This window comes from Pan troglodytes, chromosome 2, assembly GCF_028858775.2.
Source record: "Pan troglodytes isolate AG18354 chromosome 2, NHGRI_mPanTro3-v2.0_pri, whole genome shotgun sequence".
NCBI classification, from domain to species: Eukaryota; Metazoa; Chordata; class Mammalia; order Primates; family Hominidae; genus Pan; species Pan troglodytes.
The window spans coordinates 13,139,819-13,156,118 of record NC_086015.1 but is presented as its reverse complement, the minus strand read 5'-3'; the positions used below and the strand labels follow the sequence as shown (position 1 = coordinate 13,156,118).

The following is a 16,300-nucleotide window of genomic DNA, read 5'->3' as shown; positions in this document are numbered from 1 at the left end:
TATCAAGGAGTGATCCAGTTCCTATATCTGGTTCTCTCACTTCAGTCTGCCAGCTGCCTGAAGGCAAGGGACCATTTCTAGTCTCCCTCTCTCTGGTATATAATTGATGCTTTATCAAAGTTTTTTCAATGAATGGCTGAATTAACCAAGACACTACCAAATGCTTTCTTTAAATATATTTAACAAATAGACTTATTTTGTGTGGCTGCGAAAGGAGATAAATGATGTCCGAGGATAGCATTTTCAGAGAAGCAAACTTCAATTCAACCTTAAGGACGTTCCAGTAGCCACAGCTGTCCATCAGTGAAAGGGCTGCCTGGGGAGGTAGTGAGTTCCCAATGCACAGAGGTATACACACAAAGGGTGGGTATTTTAAGGGTGTCCTTTCTGTAATATGGATGATGAAAATGAAAGGGGATTCTTGATAACACAGGAACCATAAATATTGAATTATCTTTTCAATTCTCTTTCAAGGTTTCTGGTAGCCTGGAGGAGAAAGTCTCAGTTTGGTACTAGTGTGTTGTTAATGTCCTCCAACCTCCTTTTTAGCAAATAGAGAACAGACCTCAAGATTGAATATACTGTTTGGTTTTTGTTGAATTTAGTTTTTTGATTACCTTCTATTTATAACAAACCATCCTGTTTTTTTTAAAGCTGAAACTAGGGAAGTTCTTTGTAAATAAATTTAAGTTAAAAAAAAGACATCAACAGGGAGATATTAAGTGTGGTGGTGTGCAGGAATGGCAAAGATCCTGAAGCCAGCATCACATCACTCTCAGTCCCATTCCAGTTCCTCCTGCAAAGTGAGCATCTTTCATCTTTACCTTCTTTATCCTCCACAATTTTTTTTTTTTTAAATCAGGGGAAGGGATTTTAACATAGGAGGCTCAGCCTGAAGAGTGGATTTTGCAGTGGCTGTAGCTCCTTTATCTCTCCAGTTTTTCCATCTGGCTCTTTCCCAGGTCCCATACCAAATTCCCTGGAATCCTCAGAGACTCTAATCAGCAACTACCAAAGCATTAACTAGGACGTGATTTCTTTATGCATGCATATACTTTGATATGCATATATACATTTCTATCATTTAATTTTTATACTAGAAATGAAAAATAGATGTAAAAATTAGATTTTCACAAACAGTAATATGTACGGGTTTAGTTTTGATGCTATTCTATTAGGCAAATAGGATAATAATAACTTTCAAAGACTATACAGCACCTTACACTTTGCAAACTCCTTCCTCAGCCCTTAGCTGCTTAAATCCTCCGAAGAACCCTGGTGAGAGTTGAAGGAGTCAAGGAAGGTGTTGTCGTCCCCAACTGATAGGCAAGGGACCAACTGATAGGCAAGGCAGGGTGAACCGTAACTTCAGACCCACAGCTGACCCGTGAAAGAACTGACCCAGTTTTGCATTTTGGAGTCAGGTAAACCCAGATTGGAATGCTAGTCTGCCACTTACCTGTGCTAGCTGTGTCCATCTGGGCAAATGACTTAATTTCTTGAAAACTCAGTGTCTTCACCTAGAAAGATAAAGATAGCCCCTTCTTTGCAGACCACATTTCCCATGAAGGTGCAATGAGATGATGCCTATCAGACATCCAGTAGAGCACTTGGTTCACGGTGATGTGGATGTATGGGGTGCTTAGAAGATTAAACGACCTGCACAGCACAGGCACCAAACAATCAGGAAGCCATGGATCGGGGTCTTTTCCTCTGCCTAGTGCTGCACATGCCACACGGTGCCACCCATTCTGTGGGCAGATAAACCAAGGCAAAGGGGCTTGCAAGGAAAGAGTTGAGGTTGACCAGGCATTGCCTAGTGAGGCAGAGTTTTTTGCTCTGATACCAAGAATCCATCCAGAAAGTCAAAGGGGAGCTCAGAGGTGCTGCTGGACACCAGACACCAACGTGTACCCTCATGCTGCAGTGTGAGGAAAGGGATCGCAGAGGAAGCAGGGAGCCCGTGAATCATTCTGCCCTGGGATGAAGGGGGAGTCACAGGGACATTTGCAATGAGCATTGAAGTTCACATAACAATCTGCAGAAGGAGAAAGTAGTAACGGAGGAGAAAAACCAATAGTTTCAGAACACTTATCATAGGCTGTTTGTCTATGTACATCAGCCCTTAGATCTTCCCAACAACGTATTGAGGTGCTAGTGGTAATAATGGTAATGACAATAAAAATTACTATTATGTGCAGGGTTTGCCACCAAGAGAATAGCATGGGTTGTGTCATTTAGTCCTCCAGCCACCACTATGAGGTAGTCGTCACTTCGTTTCACAGATAAGGAAAGAGAAGGTTTAACTATAATAACTTTCCAAGTTCACTTTGTTGGTGAGGGACAGAATTGGCATTTGAACCCCAGCCTCTTGACTCGATAGCACCCCAACTGATAAGCAAAGCCTGCTTTGGCCAGGGGACTCAATGGATGGAATTAGTCCCCTTCAGGATGACTCTGTCTCAGGGCTGCCAAATAGTGCCAGAGCCAGGCCCTGAACTGCACTCTCTGGCTCCCAGCATGGCAGCCTCACACTCCTCGGGGGACTCCTGGTGGGTGGGGGATAATAAAGTAAATATTTATAAAGTAATTTATAAAGAAAAGGGGTTTAATGGACTCACAATTTCGCATGGCTGGGGAGGCCTCAGGAAACTTACAATCATGATGGGAGGCACCTCTTCACAGGGCAGCAGGGGAGAGAAAGAGTGCCCAGTGAAGGGGGAACCCCCTTATAAAACCAACAGATCTTGTGAGAACTCATTTACTATCATGAGAACAGCATGGGGGAACCGCCCCCCATGATTCAGTTATCTCCACCTGGTCCCACCCATGACACGTGGGGATTATACTACAATTCAAGATGAGATTTGGGTGGGGACCTAGCCAAACCATATCAGGGTGGAACTGTGTCCCCTCAAAATTCCTATGCTGATGTCCTAAACTCCAGTACCTCAAAATGTGACCTTATTTGGAAACAGGGTCTTTATAGAAGTAATCAGATAAAAATGAGGTCATTGGGAAGGGCCCTAATCCGACATGACTGGTGTGTATCTTTACAAAAAAAGGAACTTTGGGCACAGAGACCAACACACAGGGAGAATGCCTTGGAAAGGTGAAGGCAAAGATTGGGGTGCTGTGTCTACACCAAGGACACCAAAGATCTCCAGCAACCTACCAGGAGCCAGGAGAGAGGCCTGGGACAGATCCTCCTTCACAGTCCTTGGAAGGAACAAACCCTGCCGACACCTTGATCTCGGACTTCCAGCCTCCAGGACTGTGAGACAACACATACCTGTTGTCTGAGCCACGCTATGGTCCTGTGTGACAGCACCTAGAAAACTAGTACGCAGCCCCATGCACGTCTTGTCCTTCAGGGCCCTGGCTGTGCTACATGTTCAGTCTTGTCTGACCCTCATCCAGTCCCTGTCTGCCCTCTGGCCACACTCACTTTCTGTCAGTTCTAGATGATGCCCGTGCCCATGAGGGCTTCACGCTTATTTCTGGGAATGCTCTTCTTTATCGCTGTGCTGTGTTAAAACCTACCCATCCTTCTAGTCTGAGCTCAGGGGGCACTTTTCACCTACTCACAAATATTTTCTGAGAGTGCCTGTGTGTCCAGGTTGGCCTGGGCACCAGAGAAGCACTGGTGAGTAGGACAGACATAAGCTAGAGAGGGGACAAAGACCAGAAGCAAAAAGGAAAAGAACACAACAAGCATCAGGTGTGGAGTGCTGTAATGACAATGACATAGTGTGACATAGGGTGTGTGGGTGGCCAGGGAGGCATCCAGGAGGAGAAATAGCTCAGCTCAGGTCTCAGTGATGAGAAGGACCCCAGGGTCCCCTGATGCTCCCTCCCCTCCGCCTTCCCCAGGAGAGGGCAGCCCCCTGTTAAAGACTCTCCAGGCTCCATGTATTTCTCCTTCAGAGCCCTTCTTCCCGCTGCCATTTTCTATTGATTTTTGTGATTATCTGATTGTTATCTGAGACCCCCACTAGACTGTAAGCTCCACGAAGCGGGAAGTGTGGCTCATTTTGCTTACCATTGCCTGGCACAGAACAGGCACACACTTACTATTGGCTGAATTAATGATTCATGCTACAAGCAAGTGCAATGAATCCCGAATCCTGCTTGGGGCAGCTTAGGTAGCAGGAGGTTAAATGCACCTTTCTGGCCACAGAACTGATTGAGGTAGCATTTCTCGGAGGCAAGCCCAGTGTGAGGCCTGAGAAGGTCCTGGAACGGGGCAGGAAGCCCGAGCAGGAGCTTGCCTTCCTCCCAGAGGGACCCTGGTCCCAGGGCAGTGGCTTTGGATTCATCTGGAACATGGGACTCTGCAAGCTTGGAAATGGGTTTTGTTTGCTAAGCGGAATTTTCCGGCCCTCAGCCGAGAAGCTGGAGAAACTGGCTCACTGCTAATTTCATTTTCCCAACTCACTAGCTTGGCAAGGCCTGGCTCCCCTAGCTGCAGTCTCCTGGAACCTCATATCCAGATCCCCTAGCCAAAGAAAGAAAGCTGTGACTCACCAGAAATGTTCATTGCTATTTTCTGGCCATAAAAAAAGAAAATATATACATACATATGCAAAATTTCTAACGTGATGTCTTAGTTCAGCAGCTTCTGCTTGCTGGGTCGACGCTTGCATGAAAGATTGGAGAAGCAGAAGGGTCGCTCTGAGTGCCTTGGCCGAGAGCACTGGCCCTCATTCATTCTGACGTCTTCCAAAAATGAGGCTGCAGAAGACAAAAGTGGCTGCTGGCACAGAGAGCTGGATCTCAGGTCAAAGGGGTTCCACTTGCAAAAGGGGCAAACAACCCCAGGAACAGGGAAGGCAGAGGCTCAAGTTTTCTGCAGCCTGGCGTCTGGCTCTGCGGTCTGCGGCCTTCGTGCTTCCTCCCTCCTGCAGTCCCATTGTGAGCCAGATGGGGACAGGATGGAGTGTGTGAGACCCTGCAGGCCCCTCCAGCCTCACTCTTCACCCTCTTCCTTCTCTGCCTTGCCTCCCACTCCAGCCAGGCGGTTCTTTACTTAGTTCCTTAAATACACCAGGCTGTCCGCCCTGAGGCGCCTTTGCCCGTTCTGTTCCCTCTGCCTAGAGCCTTCTCCCGCCAGCCCACCTGCCCAGCCCCTTTCACTAGCGCCCTCCAACTCTTCCTTTGGAGCCCAGCTTAATGACCTCTTCCTTGGGGACACTTTAGTGACCCACAAATCAGGCCAGCCCCCTGATTACAGGCACTCATGGCACAGGCTCCCCTCTGTTCCAGCACATTCTGCACTTCTAACTCTACCCACATTCGTGGGCTCATGGTGGGTGTCTGTCTCTTCACCAGACTGTCTGCTCCATGAAGGCAGGAACTGTGTCTGTTGGGCTCAAGGTTGTGTCCCTGGGGTCTGATCTATACGAAATATTCAACAAAAATGTATGGAATGCATGAACTGCTGAAGAATGACTGCAGAGCTCTCTTCTGGCATTTAAGCCCAGAGTGACTCCATGGTGTGAGTGGCCAGGCTACAGGGGATAGGTGGCCTGCCCAGAGTCCACAGCTAGCATGGCAGACGCCGGTGAACACCCATGCCCACGTCCAGGTGGCTTTCTGTTCTCTACTGCTGTGCTGAGTCCCACCTGTGGGCCTTCTTTCTTCTTTCAGATGTGGTAGAGCCTGCCTGGTACCATTGTGGCCAAGGCCACACATGCTAGCTTTCTACAGAGCAGCTCTTGACCCTGGCTGTGGACAGTTCACCCCAGCCTTTTAGACTACAAATGACCTGCCCCACAGGAGGGAGCCAGGGCTGGGAGAAGGTGGGGGTGCAGAACCAGCAGTTTCCCATGCTGGGATGGACCTAGAGAATGGGCCGCTGATCGGACGGCAGGCCTGGGACAGCATCTCAGAGGAGGCCAGGCTGCACATTGCCCCATCTTGCCCTCTTTCAGGGAAGCAGGAGGGGAGGCGCCACCGCGGCTTGGCCCTGCCCCAGCCCTCCGGCCACAGCCTTGCCATGCTTCCCGGGGATTGACCTCTTCTGCCATGTGGCCACAGCATTTGTAAAGCCTTCCTTGTTGTTCTGTGGTTTTAAATAGCATCCAGCTCCTTGCTGCTGGCTTCCATGTTTGTCTCTCCAGCCCAGATAGCTCCATCTGGATGCCCCACAGCCTTTTAGACTCGTCGTGTTCGACTCGAACTCATTGTCCTTCCTCCCCGCCCCACCCTTGACCTGCTCCTCTTCATCTCCACAGAGGCTCCTTCTACTCCCCCAGGTGCCCAAACCAAAAACTGGAGAGTCATCCTGGACATCTTTTGCTCTCTCTCAACTTCCAGCCCTAACTCCATCCCGTCAATCTCCCTGTCCAGTCAATTTCCTACCTAAGCCTTTCTTGAATCCCTCAGTTTCTCTCCCGGCCCCTGGCTCTGCACAGCAGCCAGAGTGAGAGTTTGAAAGTGCAGTTTTACCCTTTCACTCCCCTTCTGTAAACCCTTCAAGGTCTGCCTGCTGAGCTCAGGACGGAGCTTGAACTCTAATGAGAGTTAAAGGCCCTTTCCCAAGTGGCCCCTGCCTCAGTCTCCATGTTCACCTGCTGTCCTCACTCTCCTACCCCAAAACACCATGCTTGGGCCCCCTCCCTACCTGCTCCTCCCTCTCCTGCTCCTCCCTGGGCCTTTGCTCATCACATTTCTCCCCTTTGAAGGCTCCTCCCTGTGAAACTCCAGTCCAGCTTTTAGTTCTCAGTCTAGAAAGCGTTTCTTCCAGGAAGCCATGCATGACCAACCTCACCACCAGATCTGGGGAAGGAGGCTCCTCTCTGCTCCATAGCCTCCTTCCCATGACTGCATTGATGAGGCTGCCTCATCACTTTCTGTTCCTTGTGAATCTCCTTACCCAAGTGGAAGACTTGCAGGGCAGGGTCTTGCAGCCTTGGTTGCTCCTGCACTCGCAGCACCTAGTCCTGCCCAGCACAGACACACAAACGCAAGGAGTGAACGAGGGCTGGAAGGAATCTTCACAGCAGCTGCTCACTTCAACTTGAGTCTTTGGCTGCTTTCGGGTAACATCCTCCTCCTTGCCTTGGCTCGCTCTGCCTCCTGCAATTCTGTCTTATACCGCACTGCCTCCTGGCTTGCAGCTTCTGATAAGGACAGCGCTGTGCTCTCTGCCCTTCCTCTCATCTCATCTCTCTGGCTAGATGACCTAGTTAATGGTCCCCAAACTGTCCCAGCAATTCCCCATCAGTTCCAGATCACTTGTCTTTTTCCTTCCCTCTGAAACTCACCTTCTGGCTGTGGCTTCCATAATTTTGCACATTTAATTCCCTGGTGCTGTTCACTTCTTGCCTCCCAGGTTCAGCTAAGCCCCTGAAGTAATTTAGGTAACAGCTCAATTATCTCATCTCTCCTTTAATCTTTCCATTTCCATCACCACCTAGGAAGCAGTGAAAATGAGATAAGCAATGCATTTTCTGTCCAAACCTACTGCTCCCCTTGCAGTTCTTATCTCAGTTCATGTCATCAGCATCTACCCAGTCGCCTAAGATCTGAGCCTCGGAATCACTATCTGCTGCTTCCTCCTCTTTCTGCTGTTTCCAGGAAGTTTCCAAGAGGATCTGCTCTCCTGTTGAGAAATCTCTCAAGTCCATCCTTTGCTGGCTACAAGACCACACCCAGGCCTCACTATTTCTCTTTTGAACTAAGATTACCTCCTGCCTGGTCCTCTTACCAAAAGCCCCATATCCCTGCTCATCCACCCACCCACCTACCCATCCATCCCTTCATCCTCCAATCTGCCTTCCATGATCATGCCAAAACACATGTTGGTTATATCCTCCCTCTGCTGAAATAACTTCCATGACTCCCCACTGCCCATAGCAGACATTCTTATTTATTTTAGAAACTGGGTCTTGCCTATTACCCAGGCTGGAGTGCAGTGGCATGATCATAGCTCACTGCAGCTTCCACCTCCTGGGCTCCATTGATCCTCCCACCTCAGTCTCCCAAGTAACTAGGACTACGGGTGTGTGCCACTACGCCCAGCTAATTTTTAAATTTTTTGTAGAGATGGAGTCTTGCTGTGTTGCCCAGGCTGGTCTTGAACTCCTGGACTCAAGTGATCCTCCTACCTCAGCCTCCCAAAGCCCTGGGACTCAGGCACGAGCCACTGAACCTGGCCTAAAGCAGGCATTCTTAACCCTGGCTGCACATTAGAATCTTCTAGAGAGTATAAAAATATGAGTACCACGTGCTACCCCCAGAGATTCTGATTTTGTCTTGGATGGGTCCTGGGTCTTGGTGTTTTTTTAAAAGCTCCCCAGTTGATTCTAGTGTACAGGACAGGTTGAGAACTATGTGGTCTAGAAGATAAGGGGTCCCACCCCCTTAGTCTGGCAGTCTCCCCCAAAATTGGGCCTTTAATCTGTATCCCCAGCCTCATGTCCTACAGTCCTCCACTAACACACTCAGAATTCCAGCTCTTCTGAGCTACTTCACTATATTTGTACCCACTGGTCCTTCTACCCACAATTCCATCCTCTCTCTGACTTCTGACCATTTGGAAAACTCCTACCCATCCTTCAAGACCCAACACAAATGCAGTCTTTTTTCATGGGTCTCTCTTCCATAGCATCTGCTACATGGCAGGCACGTTGCTGGGTGCTGGACGTGATGACACAATAGAAATGATCCCTGCTCTCAAAGAGCTCACAGTAGGGTGAGGGGGAGGGATGGAAACTCCTTAAGGTAGAAGTTCTGTAACTTGAGTATGCATCCAAGTCACCTTGAGGGCTTGTTAAAACACAGATTCTGGGCCCAGTCCTAGGGCTGCTGAGTACACGTAGTCTGGGGCTGCCCTGAGAACTTGTATTTTCAAGTTCCTAAGTGATGCTGCTGCTGCTGGTTCAGGGGCCACACTGAGAACCACTTCCTTAGCGTGTGGTCAAGGGGGTGTTCTCTAGGGAGGTATCATCTAAGCTGAACCTACAGTAATAGAAACAGGCATTCATGAGAAGAGCAGGGACTGTGGTATTCCAGGCAGAGGGAAAAGCGTCAAGGCCCCAGTGGGAATAGAAGAGGCCGCGTGCCTGGTACCCAGAACGCACTGGAGGAGAACGATGCCTTCTGCAGCTTCTCCAGCAGAACTGATGCTCTGCGTATGTCTCTGTTATAGACTGGAACCACCTTCCTCTCTAATTCTTTTTTTCCGATGCAGCCACTCAGCAGTGAGCCCCTCCAAGGCAGAGTGTGCATCACGGCCACCTTTGGGTGCCCAGAACCCACCCAAGACCTGACACAGTAGATGCTGAGGGATTCTAGTTGGGGTCTAGTTGTAGTGTCCTGGCTTTTTCTCTAGGCTATAAGCCAAGGAGAAATCTGGTTGTTTCACAGCAGTGTTGTAAATGCTTCATCATCCTCCCGTTTCCTTAGATAGTTCCCATCCTTTATCTAAATCTAATTTTCTTCTCACAAATTTCTGCTGCCTAGATAGATTTTTAGCACATTTGGTGAGAGAAAGAAAAATTCCTTGAAGTCAAGGTAGCCCTGCCCCACCTACCTTCCCAAGCCCCAGGAGATAGGAAGAGGTGGGGTGGTGGGGGTGGGGTGGGGACAGCAGTTCAGGGGTCCTTCTGCTTGGCTTTGGGGAGGTGGATGTGGTCATAGTGGGAGTCAGCAGAATTGCTGTATTAGTCCATTTTCACACGGCTGATAAACACATACCCAAGAGTGGGAAGAAAAAGAAGTTTAATTGGACTCACTGTCCCACATGGCTGGGGAGGCCTCAGAATCATGGTGGGAGGTGAAAGGCACTTCTTATATGCTGGTGGCAAGAGAAAATGAGGAGGAAGCAAAAGCAGAAACCCCTGATAAACCCATCAGATCTTATGAAGTGTATTCACTATCACGAGAATAGCACGGGAAAGACTGGCCCCCAAGACCATTCCCACAGCATGTGGGAATTCTGGGAGATACAATTCAAGTTGAGATTTGGGTGGGGACAAAACCAAACTATATCAATTGCCTTCCTCAAAAAACGCTAATAGTGGGAGGCTGTGTTTTCTGAGAACAGAACCTTGGCCAGCTCCTGGAGGTGGTCCACACTCAGGACAGGGGTGGGACAAGGCAGGCCTGGGGGAACCCTGGAGCTGCCACCTCAGGTGGTGGAAGGGCCTCTCCCCTCACATCCTGCTTTTCCAACATCTCTCTCCACACTGGAAAGGAGTCAGGGAGATACCCAGGGTCAGAGGGCAAGAGCTTTAGCATAGGTGCCCTGCGTGGCAGGAAGGGGTTATTGGTTTGGTTTTGCTTTTGAATTGACCTTTCTCTTCCTTCCTGGATAACAGGGTGTATCCACCCTTTCCTGAGGCTCACAGAGGGGTCTTTGGCAAATACAGATGGTCCTTAATTTAACTATGGGTTGACTTATAATTTTGAGAATTTACAGTGTTGTGAAAGTGATACACACTCAGTATAAACCGTATTTCAAGTACACATAAAACCATTCTGTTTTTCACTTTCAGGATAGCATTCAACTAATTACATGAGATATTCAACAGTTGATTAGAAAATAGGCTTTGTGTGCAATGATTTTGCCCATCTGTAGGCTAATGTGTTCTGAGCACATTTAAGGTAGGGTAGGCTAAACTATGATGTTCCGTAGTTTGGGCTTACTAAATGCATTTTCAACTTAGGATATCTTCAACTTGTGAGGGGTTTATTGGGATGTAGCCCCATAGTAAGTTGAGGAGCATCTGCAGAGCCAAGAGACAGATTTTCTCTGGTCTCATTAGCATCCTGAGCTTTGGGAAACAATAGTATAAGGATCTGTGGTTCTCAGACTTGAGTGAGTATCCGAATCCCCTGGAGGGCTTGGTAAAGCCCAGATTGCAGGCCCACCCCCAGAGTGTGTGACTCAGCAGGTCTGGAGTGGGACTGGAGAGTCTGCATTTCTAACCAGTCCCCAGGTCATGCTCTTGCTGCTAGTCTGGGAGCACACTTTAAGAACCCCTGCTTTAGCATCACACCCAGCTAGAGAGTGCTAATAACCTATCAGTCATTGCAGGACAAAGGGTTATTTGTCTTGTAGGTACTTGCATTTTCCTTAACCCTTCCTCCTGAACACAGAATCTGAGCCCTCCTAGCCCCTTTCCCAACAGCTCCATGGAGGGGCAAAGGCATGTGTTTCCAAGAGGCCAAGAGACAGAAGCCAATCCCTGGGGAAGAACAAAGAAGTTAAGAGCCCAAGAAAAGTACACGGGTTGAGGAAGGCAGAATGGGGGAGTGGAAGTATCTACTTTTTGTTCTTTCTATTGCATAGTTCCAGAAATCATACAAGTATAATATTTAAAAAACAATTGGTTTAGTATTTCTTAGCCCCAGGGGAGGTAGCTTCTTCTCAGAAGGTAGAGGTACCTGGAGCAAGCACCACATTCAGTGCTAGAGTAGAACCGCATAGGCGTCAAAGACCTGGGTTCTGGCCCCAGTGCTGGTCTGTGACCTTGGAGGATCCCTTCAGCTGTTGTAGCCTGTTTCCCCAACTGTATAAGGTGTAACAACAAGACTGACCTTGAAGGGGCACCGTGGAGGTTAAAAGAGCTGAAGTGGGTGACAGCATAAACCACTGTTGGATGACAGTTCCAATGTAGCCAACCTGAGCTTTCTTGGTTTCCACAGGAAGGACCAGTACCTCCTCTCGCCTGTGAACTGTTGGTATCTGGTTCTGCATCAGACCCGGCGGGAGAGCCGAGACCATGCCACCCTCAATGACATCTTCATGAACAACGTCATCGTCCGCCTCTCCCAGATCAGTGAGGATGTCATCAGACTCTTCAAAAAGGTAGGCAAGTGGGCTGCTCTATGTGTCCCAGGTCTTTGCCCCAAGCTGGCCCATGGTAACAGTATACCAGCCAGGGTGGGATGTGGTTTGGAGACAAGGGACCAGGAGGGGCAGGTGCATTGAAGGATGCAAGTGGCTGAGGGCTGGACTTGGGACCCCAGCCCATTTGAACCCTGGATGTGCCTTTCAAAGAGTGTGTAGTCTTAGCCACTTTAGCAACCACTGCCACAAAAATGAAAACCTTTGCATGGCTAGGTAAGTAGTACATATTCATTGTAGAAAATTTTAAAGAATGAAGATGAGCACACACACAAAAATTAAAATCATCTGAAATGGCATTGTTTGGAGATAATCACTTTGATATCCTAGGAATTTCTTGTGTACAAATGCAAATGCATTTTCTGAGAGTGCTTAAATTTGTATATTTTCTAGTGTACACATGCATTTTTTCTAAATCAGATCATAATGCATATGATTTTACTACCTGCTTATGTCACCTAACAAATTACATAACACTCTATTACATTTTCCCACATCAATAGTATATTTCTATAACATTTTGAATGATTACACAGTATTTCATTATATAGATGTACTCTAATTTATTTAATCTCTTATTGTTGAGCACTTAGTTTATTTCTGTTATTTTACTCTTATAAATAACACTGCCGTGAGCTTCTTTGTCACATTCGCTGTTACTTTCTTAGGATCAGTTTCTGCAGTGGGAATTTTAGAGTCGAAAGTATGCTCATTTTTAATGCTTTTGGCAGTTTACCTTATTGCCTTCAGAAAGGTTTTACCCATATAAACATCCAGAAGCTGAGTGTGGAAGGAGCACTGAGGTCTCTGTATCCCACGTTCCTTGCACAGTGCCTGGCATGTACAAGGTGCTGTGCAAATGTTTGTAGAACTAAACTCACTTTTGTGAATTTCAGTTTCCTTGTCTGTAAAATGGGTAAGTTATTTAGCCTCTGTGAAACTCATCCTCTTTGTCTATCCTGCAGGGTTAAGATCAGCTACTTCCCAGGAGGGTGAGCGTTAAACAAATGGTGTGCGGGGAGAGTGGCATTATTGCAAAGTGGTTTGGGATGTGGCCTCTGGGTCCAGAATTCTTAAATTCTTGGGTTCATAATCCTGGTTCCATCATTTATTAGCTGTGTATCTTCGGGCTTGTTACTTCAATGCTCTGTGCCTCAGTTTCCTCATTTGTGAAATGGGGAAAGAGATAAATACCCATGGGCAGATGGAAGGATTAATAGGCTTGTCGTTCCTGTGTACAGCGTGGAGAGCATCACCTGGCACTTAGTAGGTGCTCATGAAAGCTGACTATTGTTATGCGAATTTAAGAGACTATTATTACCAAAAGAATCTAGCTCATCTCTTCTTGCCAGGTGCCAGTTTCAGGGGTTTGGTGATCTGAGATTGCTAGAAGCACAAAGAAGGGGACAAGTTGATTGAAAATATAATCATCTCTCCATGGTCTGTGTTTGGATTGTCCACTTTGAGGATTACTTCTATAGCAAAAGTGTAACCGCAGGCTAATTTTCTCCTGCCACACAATATGCTTCTGGTCTCCTTCCGGGGTTGTGTTTATGAAATGTGGGCTAAGTTTCATATTGCATAAGCAAACATAATTAGGAAGGTAAATACGGTGCAAAGAAAAAAAAAATTACACAGTGCTTTGCAAAGCCAAACTGAAGTGATCCAGACGTCTGCAAGTTTGGACTGTTGGTCCCATTCCCAGCCCCCGCCTGCTGCTGCTGTCACATCTTTTTTCCTTGGTGGGAGTGACTCACAGAGAAAGGGTCATCAAGGCCTTTAGGAAATGAAGGGTCTTTTTCCTGAGCTGAGCCCTGGGACAAGTGAGATAAATCTTTTCAGTTCTCATTTAGGCTGACAGCAGCCTGACTTGTGATGGAGGTTAACAGGGTGGAAAATAATGAAAAAAATGTCTACAGCTGAGCTCCTGGCTGCCTTGTTACCAGGCCTGTGCCTGTGGAACAAAGGAAACAACCCAGCCCACAGGGGCTTTGGAGAGAGGCGCGGACGGAGCCTGGCTGGCTGACTTTGCACAGCACGGCCCCTTTGTGTTGCATCAGTTATACCTAATTTCGGAACGGAGGCAGGCACTCTTTACATAATAATAGTTCCCGCAGACCTCAAAGCAACTATGGAGGCTGCTCTCTGGTCGGACTGGGGATCCTCACTCACCTCATTTTACAGGTGAGGAAGTAAAGCGTTGGGAGGCTGCAAGGAGAACCCAGACTTGGTTGCTTTGGGCCCCTTGTCATTACCAGCAGGAGGCAGAGTGGCTGGGCTTTTGGAGTTTGTCTCAGAACTGCCTATCACTGCACCCTGGGCAAGTCTCTCTGAGTCTCAGTTTTGTCATCTGGGAAATGGAGCTGGTAACAATGCCAACTTCACAGGGGGCCGCTTTAATATGCAGAGGTGAGCCAAGTGTCCAGCCCAGGCCTGGTATCCAGTAGGTGCTTATTAAGTGGTAGCTTGCCAGTGATCCCTAAGAATAGAAACCACTCCCCATGTCTGAGCTGGGGTCCTAGGGCTCTACCAAGCCACAGTCTGGCAGTGAGGCTGCGGGAGATGGGAGCGGCTTCTAGGCCAGGTGTCTGTCCTGTGCCTATCTTCTGGCTTGGGCCTGGGCAGCTGCCCTGCCTGCCAGCTTCTCACTGATGCGGGAGGTGGTTTGACTTAATAACTTACCTTTTCATGATTCTCCATTTCCCCTTTTGCAGTGGAGTCTGTTCTTATGACTAGAGGCAGCACTTCAAATTCCAGAAGCCCCTGCACGTGGCCCTTGCTTTAAGTGTGAGATGTGGATCAGCCCTAGCAAAATTAAACTGAATGAGATCCAGGAGGCCATCTTTAGTGATCAGGACTCTTATGGTGGCCGACAGCAGAAATGCAGCTTGCCCCTCTCTAAGAGAAAAAGGGACCTTACTAGTTATAAGCCTGGCTTCGGGCATGGGGGACTTCAGAGGAACAAAGGATGTTACTAGAACTCTGTCTTTCTGCAACTCTGCTCCAGTTTTCTCTGTTTCCCTTTTTTTGTGGGGAGGCGAGGGGCTCTTTTATAGTCAGCCCCACCCGCTGGCCGTGTGATAACCAGAGGGCCCCTGGCATCTCCAGACTTACATCCTCTCTGCTTCAAGTCCCTTTTCCCAGAATGGGATATATTGGTCTGTGATTGGTCCAGCACGGGTCACGTGAGCACACCGGGTGCTGCGTCTGTGGCTGGGGCGCTGCAGGGCTCTGCCTCGCCAGGCCGGGACACATACCCATCCCTGAAGCCAGATGCACACTCAGTTCCACCTGACCCATGGGACTGAGAATGGGTGAGGGGTGGTTCCCCAAGAAAAGTAGGGGTGCCTTTACAAGAAGAAGGGAGAAATAAAACAGGAGATGGCCACTGGACTCTCTTTTCCAGCCCTTTTATCATCCTCTGCAGCAGCTGTACGCCTCTGCTAGATGTCCCTCAATAAAGAATGCACCTTACCTCTCACGATAGCTCATTCCATGTGGGGACATCTGTGATCAATAGAAAATTCTCCCGAATGCCGAAATGGAATCTTGTAGTGTTTTCAGTCACAGGTCCTGATCATCCCTAGAGGGCCAAACAGATCAAACCCACATGGAAACCTGTCAGTTGCTTGAAGGCAGAAATCGTGACCATCCACTGGTCCTTCCTGCCTATGGGCAGATGTCCCAGGTTCCTTCCATCGTCCTTCTGGAATTTGGCTTTGTGTTTCTGTCCCCATATCAGTCGCCCTGCCTGGGCCATGCTTCAGGTCTTCTCTGACCTACAGAAGTTACTATTCAGAACCAGTCGGAATACTCTAGGAAGGTCTGAGCAGCTCAGGGCGGAGCAGGGCTGTCCAGACAGTTTATTTCTCGTAAGACCCATGATGGTGTTTGCCTCTTTGATGATTGTTTTACCACATGATTGACACAGTGAACTCTCAGTCAGCAAAAAGTCCCTTGTATTTTTGTACCAATTGTTTTTTAATCCAGCCTTTGACTTCTGCTTTTGTGTTTCTTCATATTTACCCTTCTAAAACTTCATTTTGTTAGATTCTGGCCAAATGGGATCGGTGTCCTTATTTGAGTGATTTTTCAAGCAGCAGGAGGGTAACTGCCAAGAGGTCCTAATTCCTCCTCTGTGGGAAAAGGCTGTTTTGTAACTTCTCCATGTCTTCCTCCTCGGTGTCACCTTCTGTGTGTCAATTCTTTGGCCTCCTGTTTGCTGCTTCTCTGTCTTCTTAGTGAGAGGTGGAAAGTGGGGCAAAGAGTTGAGAATAAAATCACAGTGGGAGTGCCCCTGGAGTTGGGTGTTGACGGATGAATAAGAGCCTGCTGAATGGGGAAAGGAGGTTGGGAGTTCAGGGTCTGGAGAAAGGTAAGAGCCAGTGGGTAGAGTTTATTGTGATGGAGGTCGAAGGAAAAAACTCAGAACAGAGGCTGAAA

The 16,300-nt window shown here is 48.1% G+C and overlaps 1 protein-coding gene across 24 annotated transcripts in view; it reads left to right on the top strand.

Moving 5' to 3' along the window:
* Positions 1 to 16,300, top strand: part of SRGAP3 (SLIT-ROBO Rho GTPase activating protein 3) — a 415,313-nt gene that overhangs the window by 279,617 nt on the left and 119,396 nt on the right. For all 24 annotated transcript variants that reach the window (XR_010155079.1, XR_010155083.1, XR_010155080.1 and 21 more), the window contains one exon: positions 11,656 to 11,818. Coding sequence is in view for 17 of the 24 variants with exons in the window: in XM_016940386.4 (XP_016795875.1) it covers positions 11,656 to 11,818 (163 nt within the window). In the remaining 7 variants the exon portion in view is untranslated. The remainder of the gene's footprint in view (positions 1 to 11,655; positions 11,819 to 16,300) is intronic.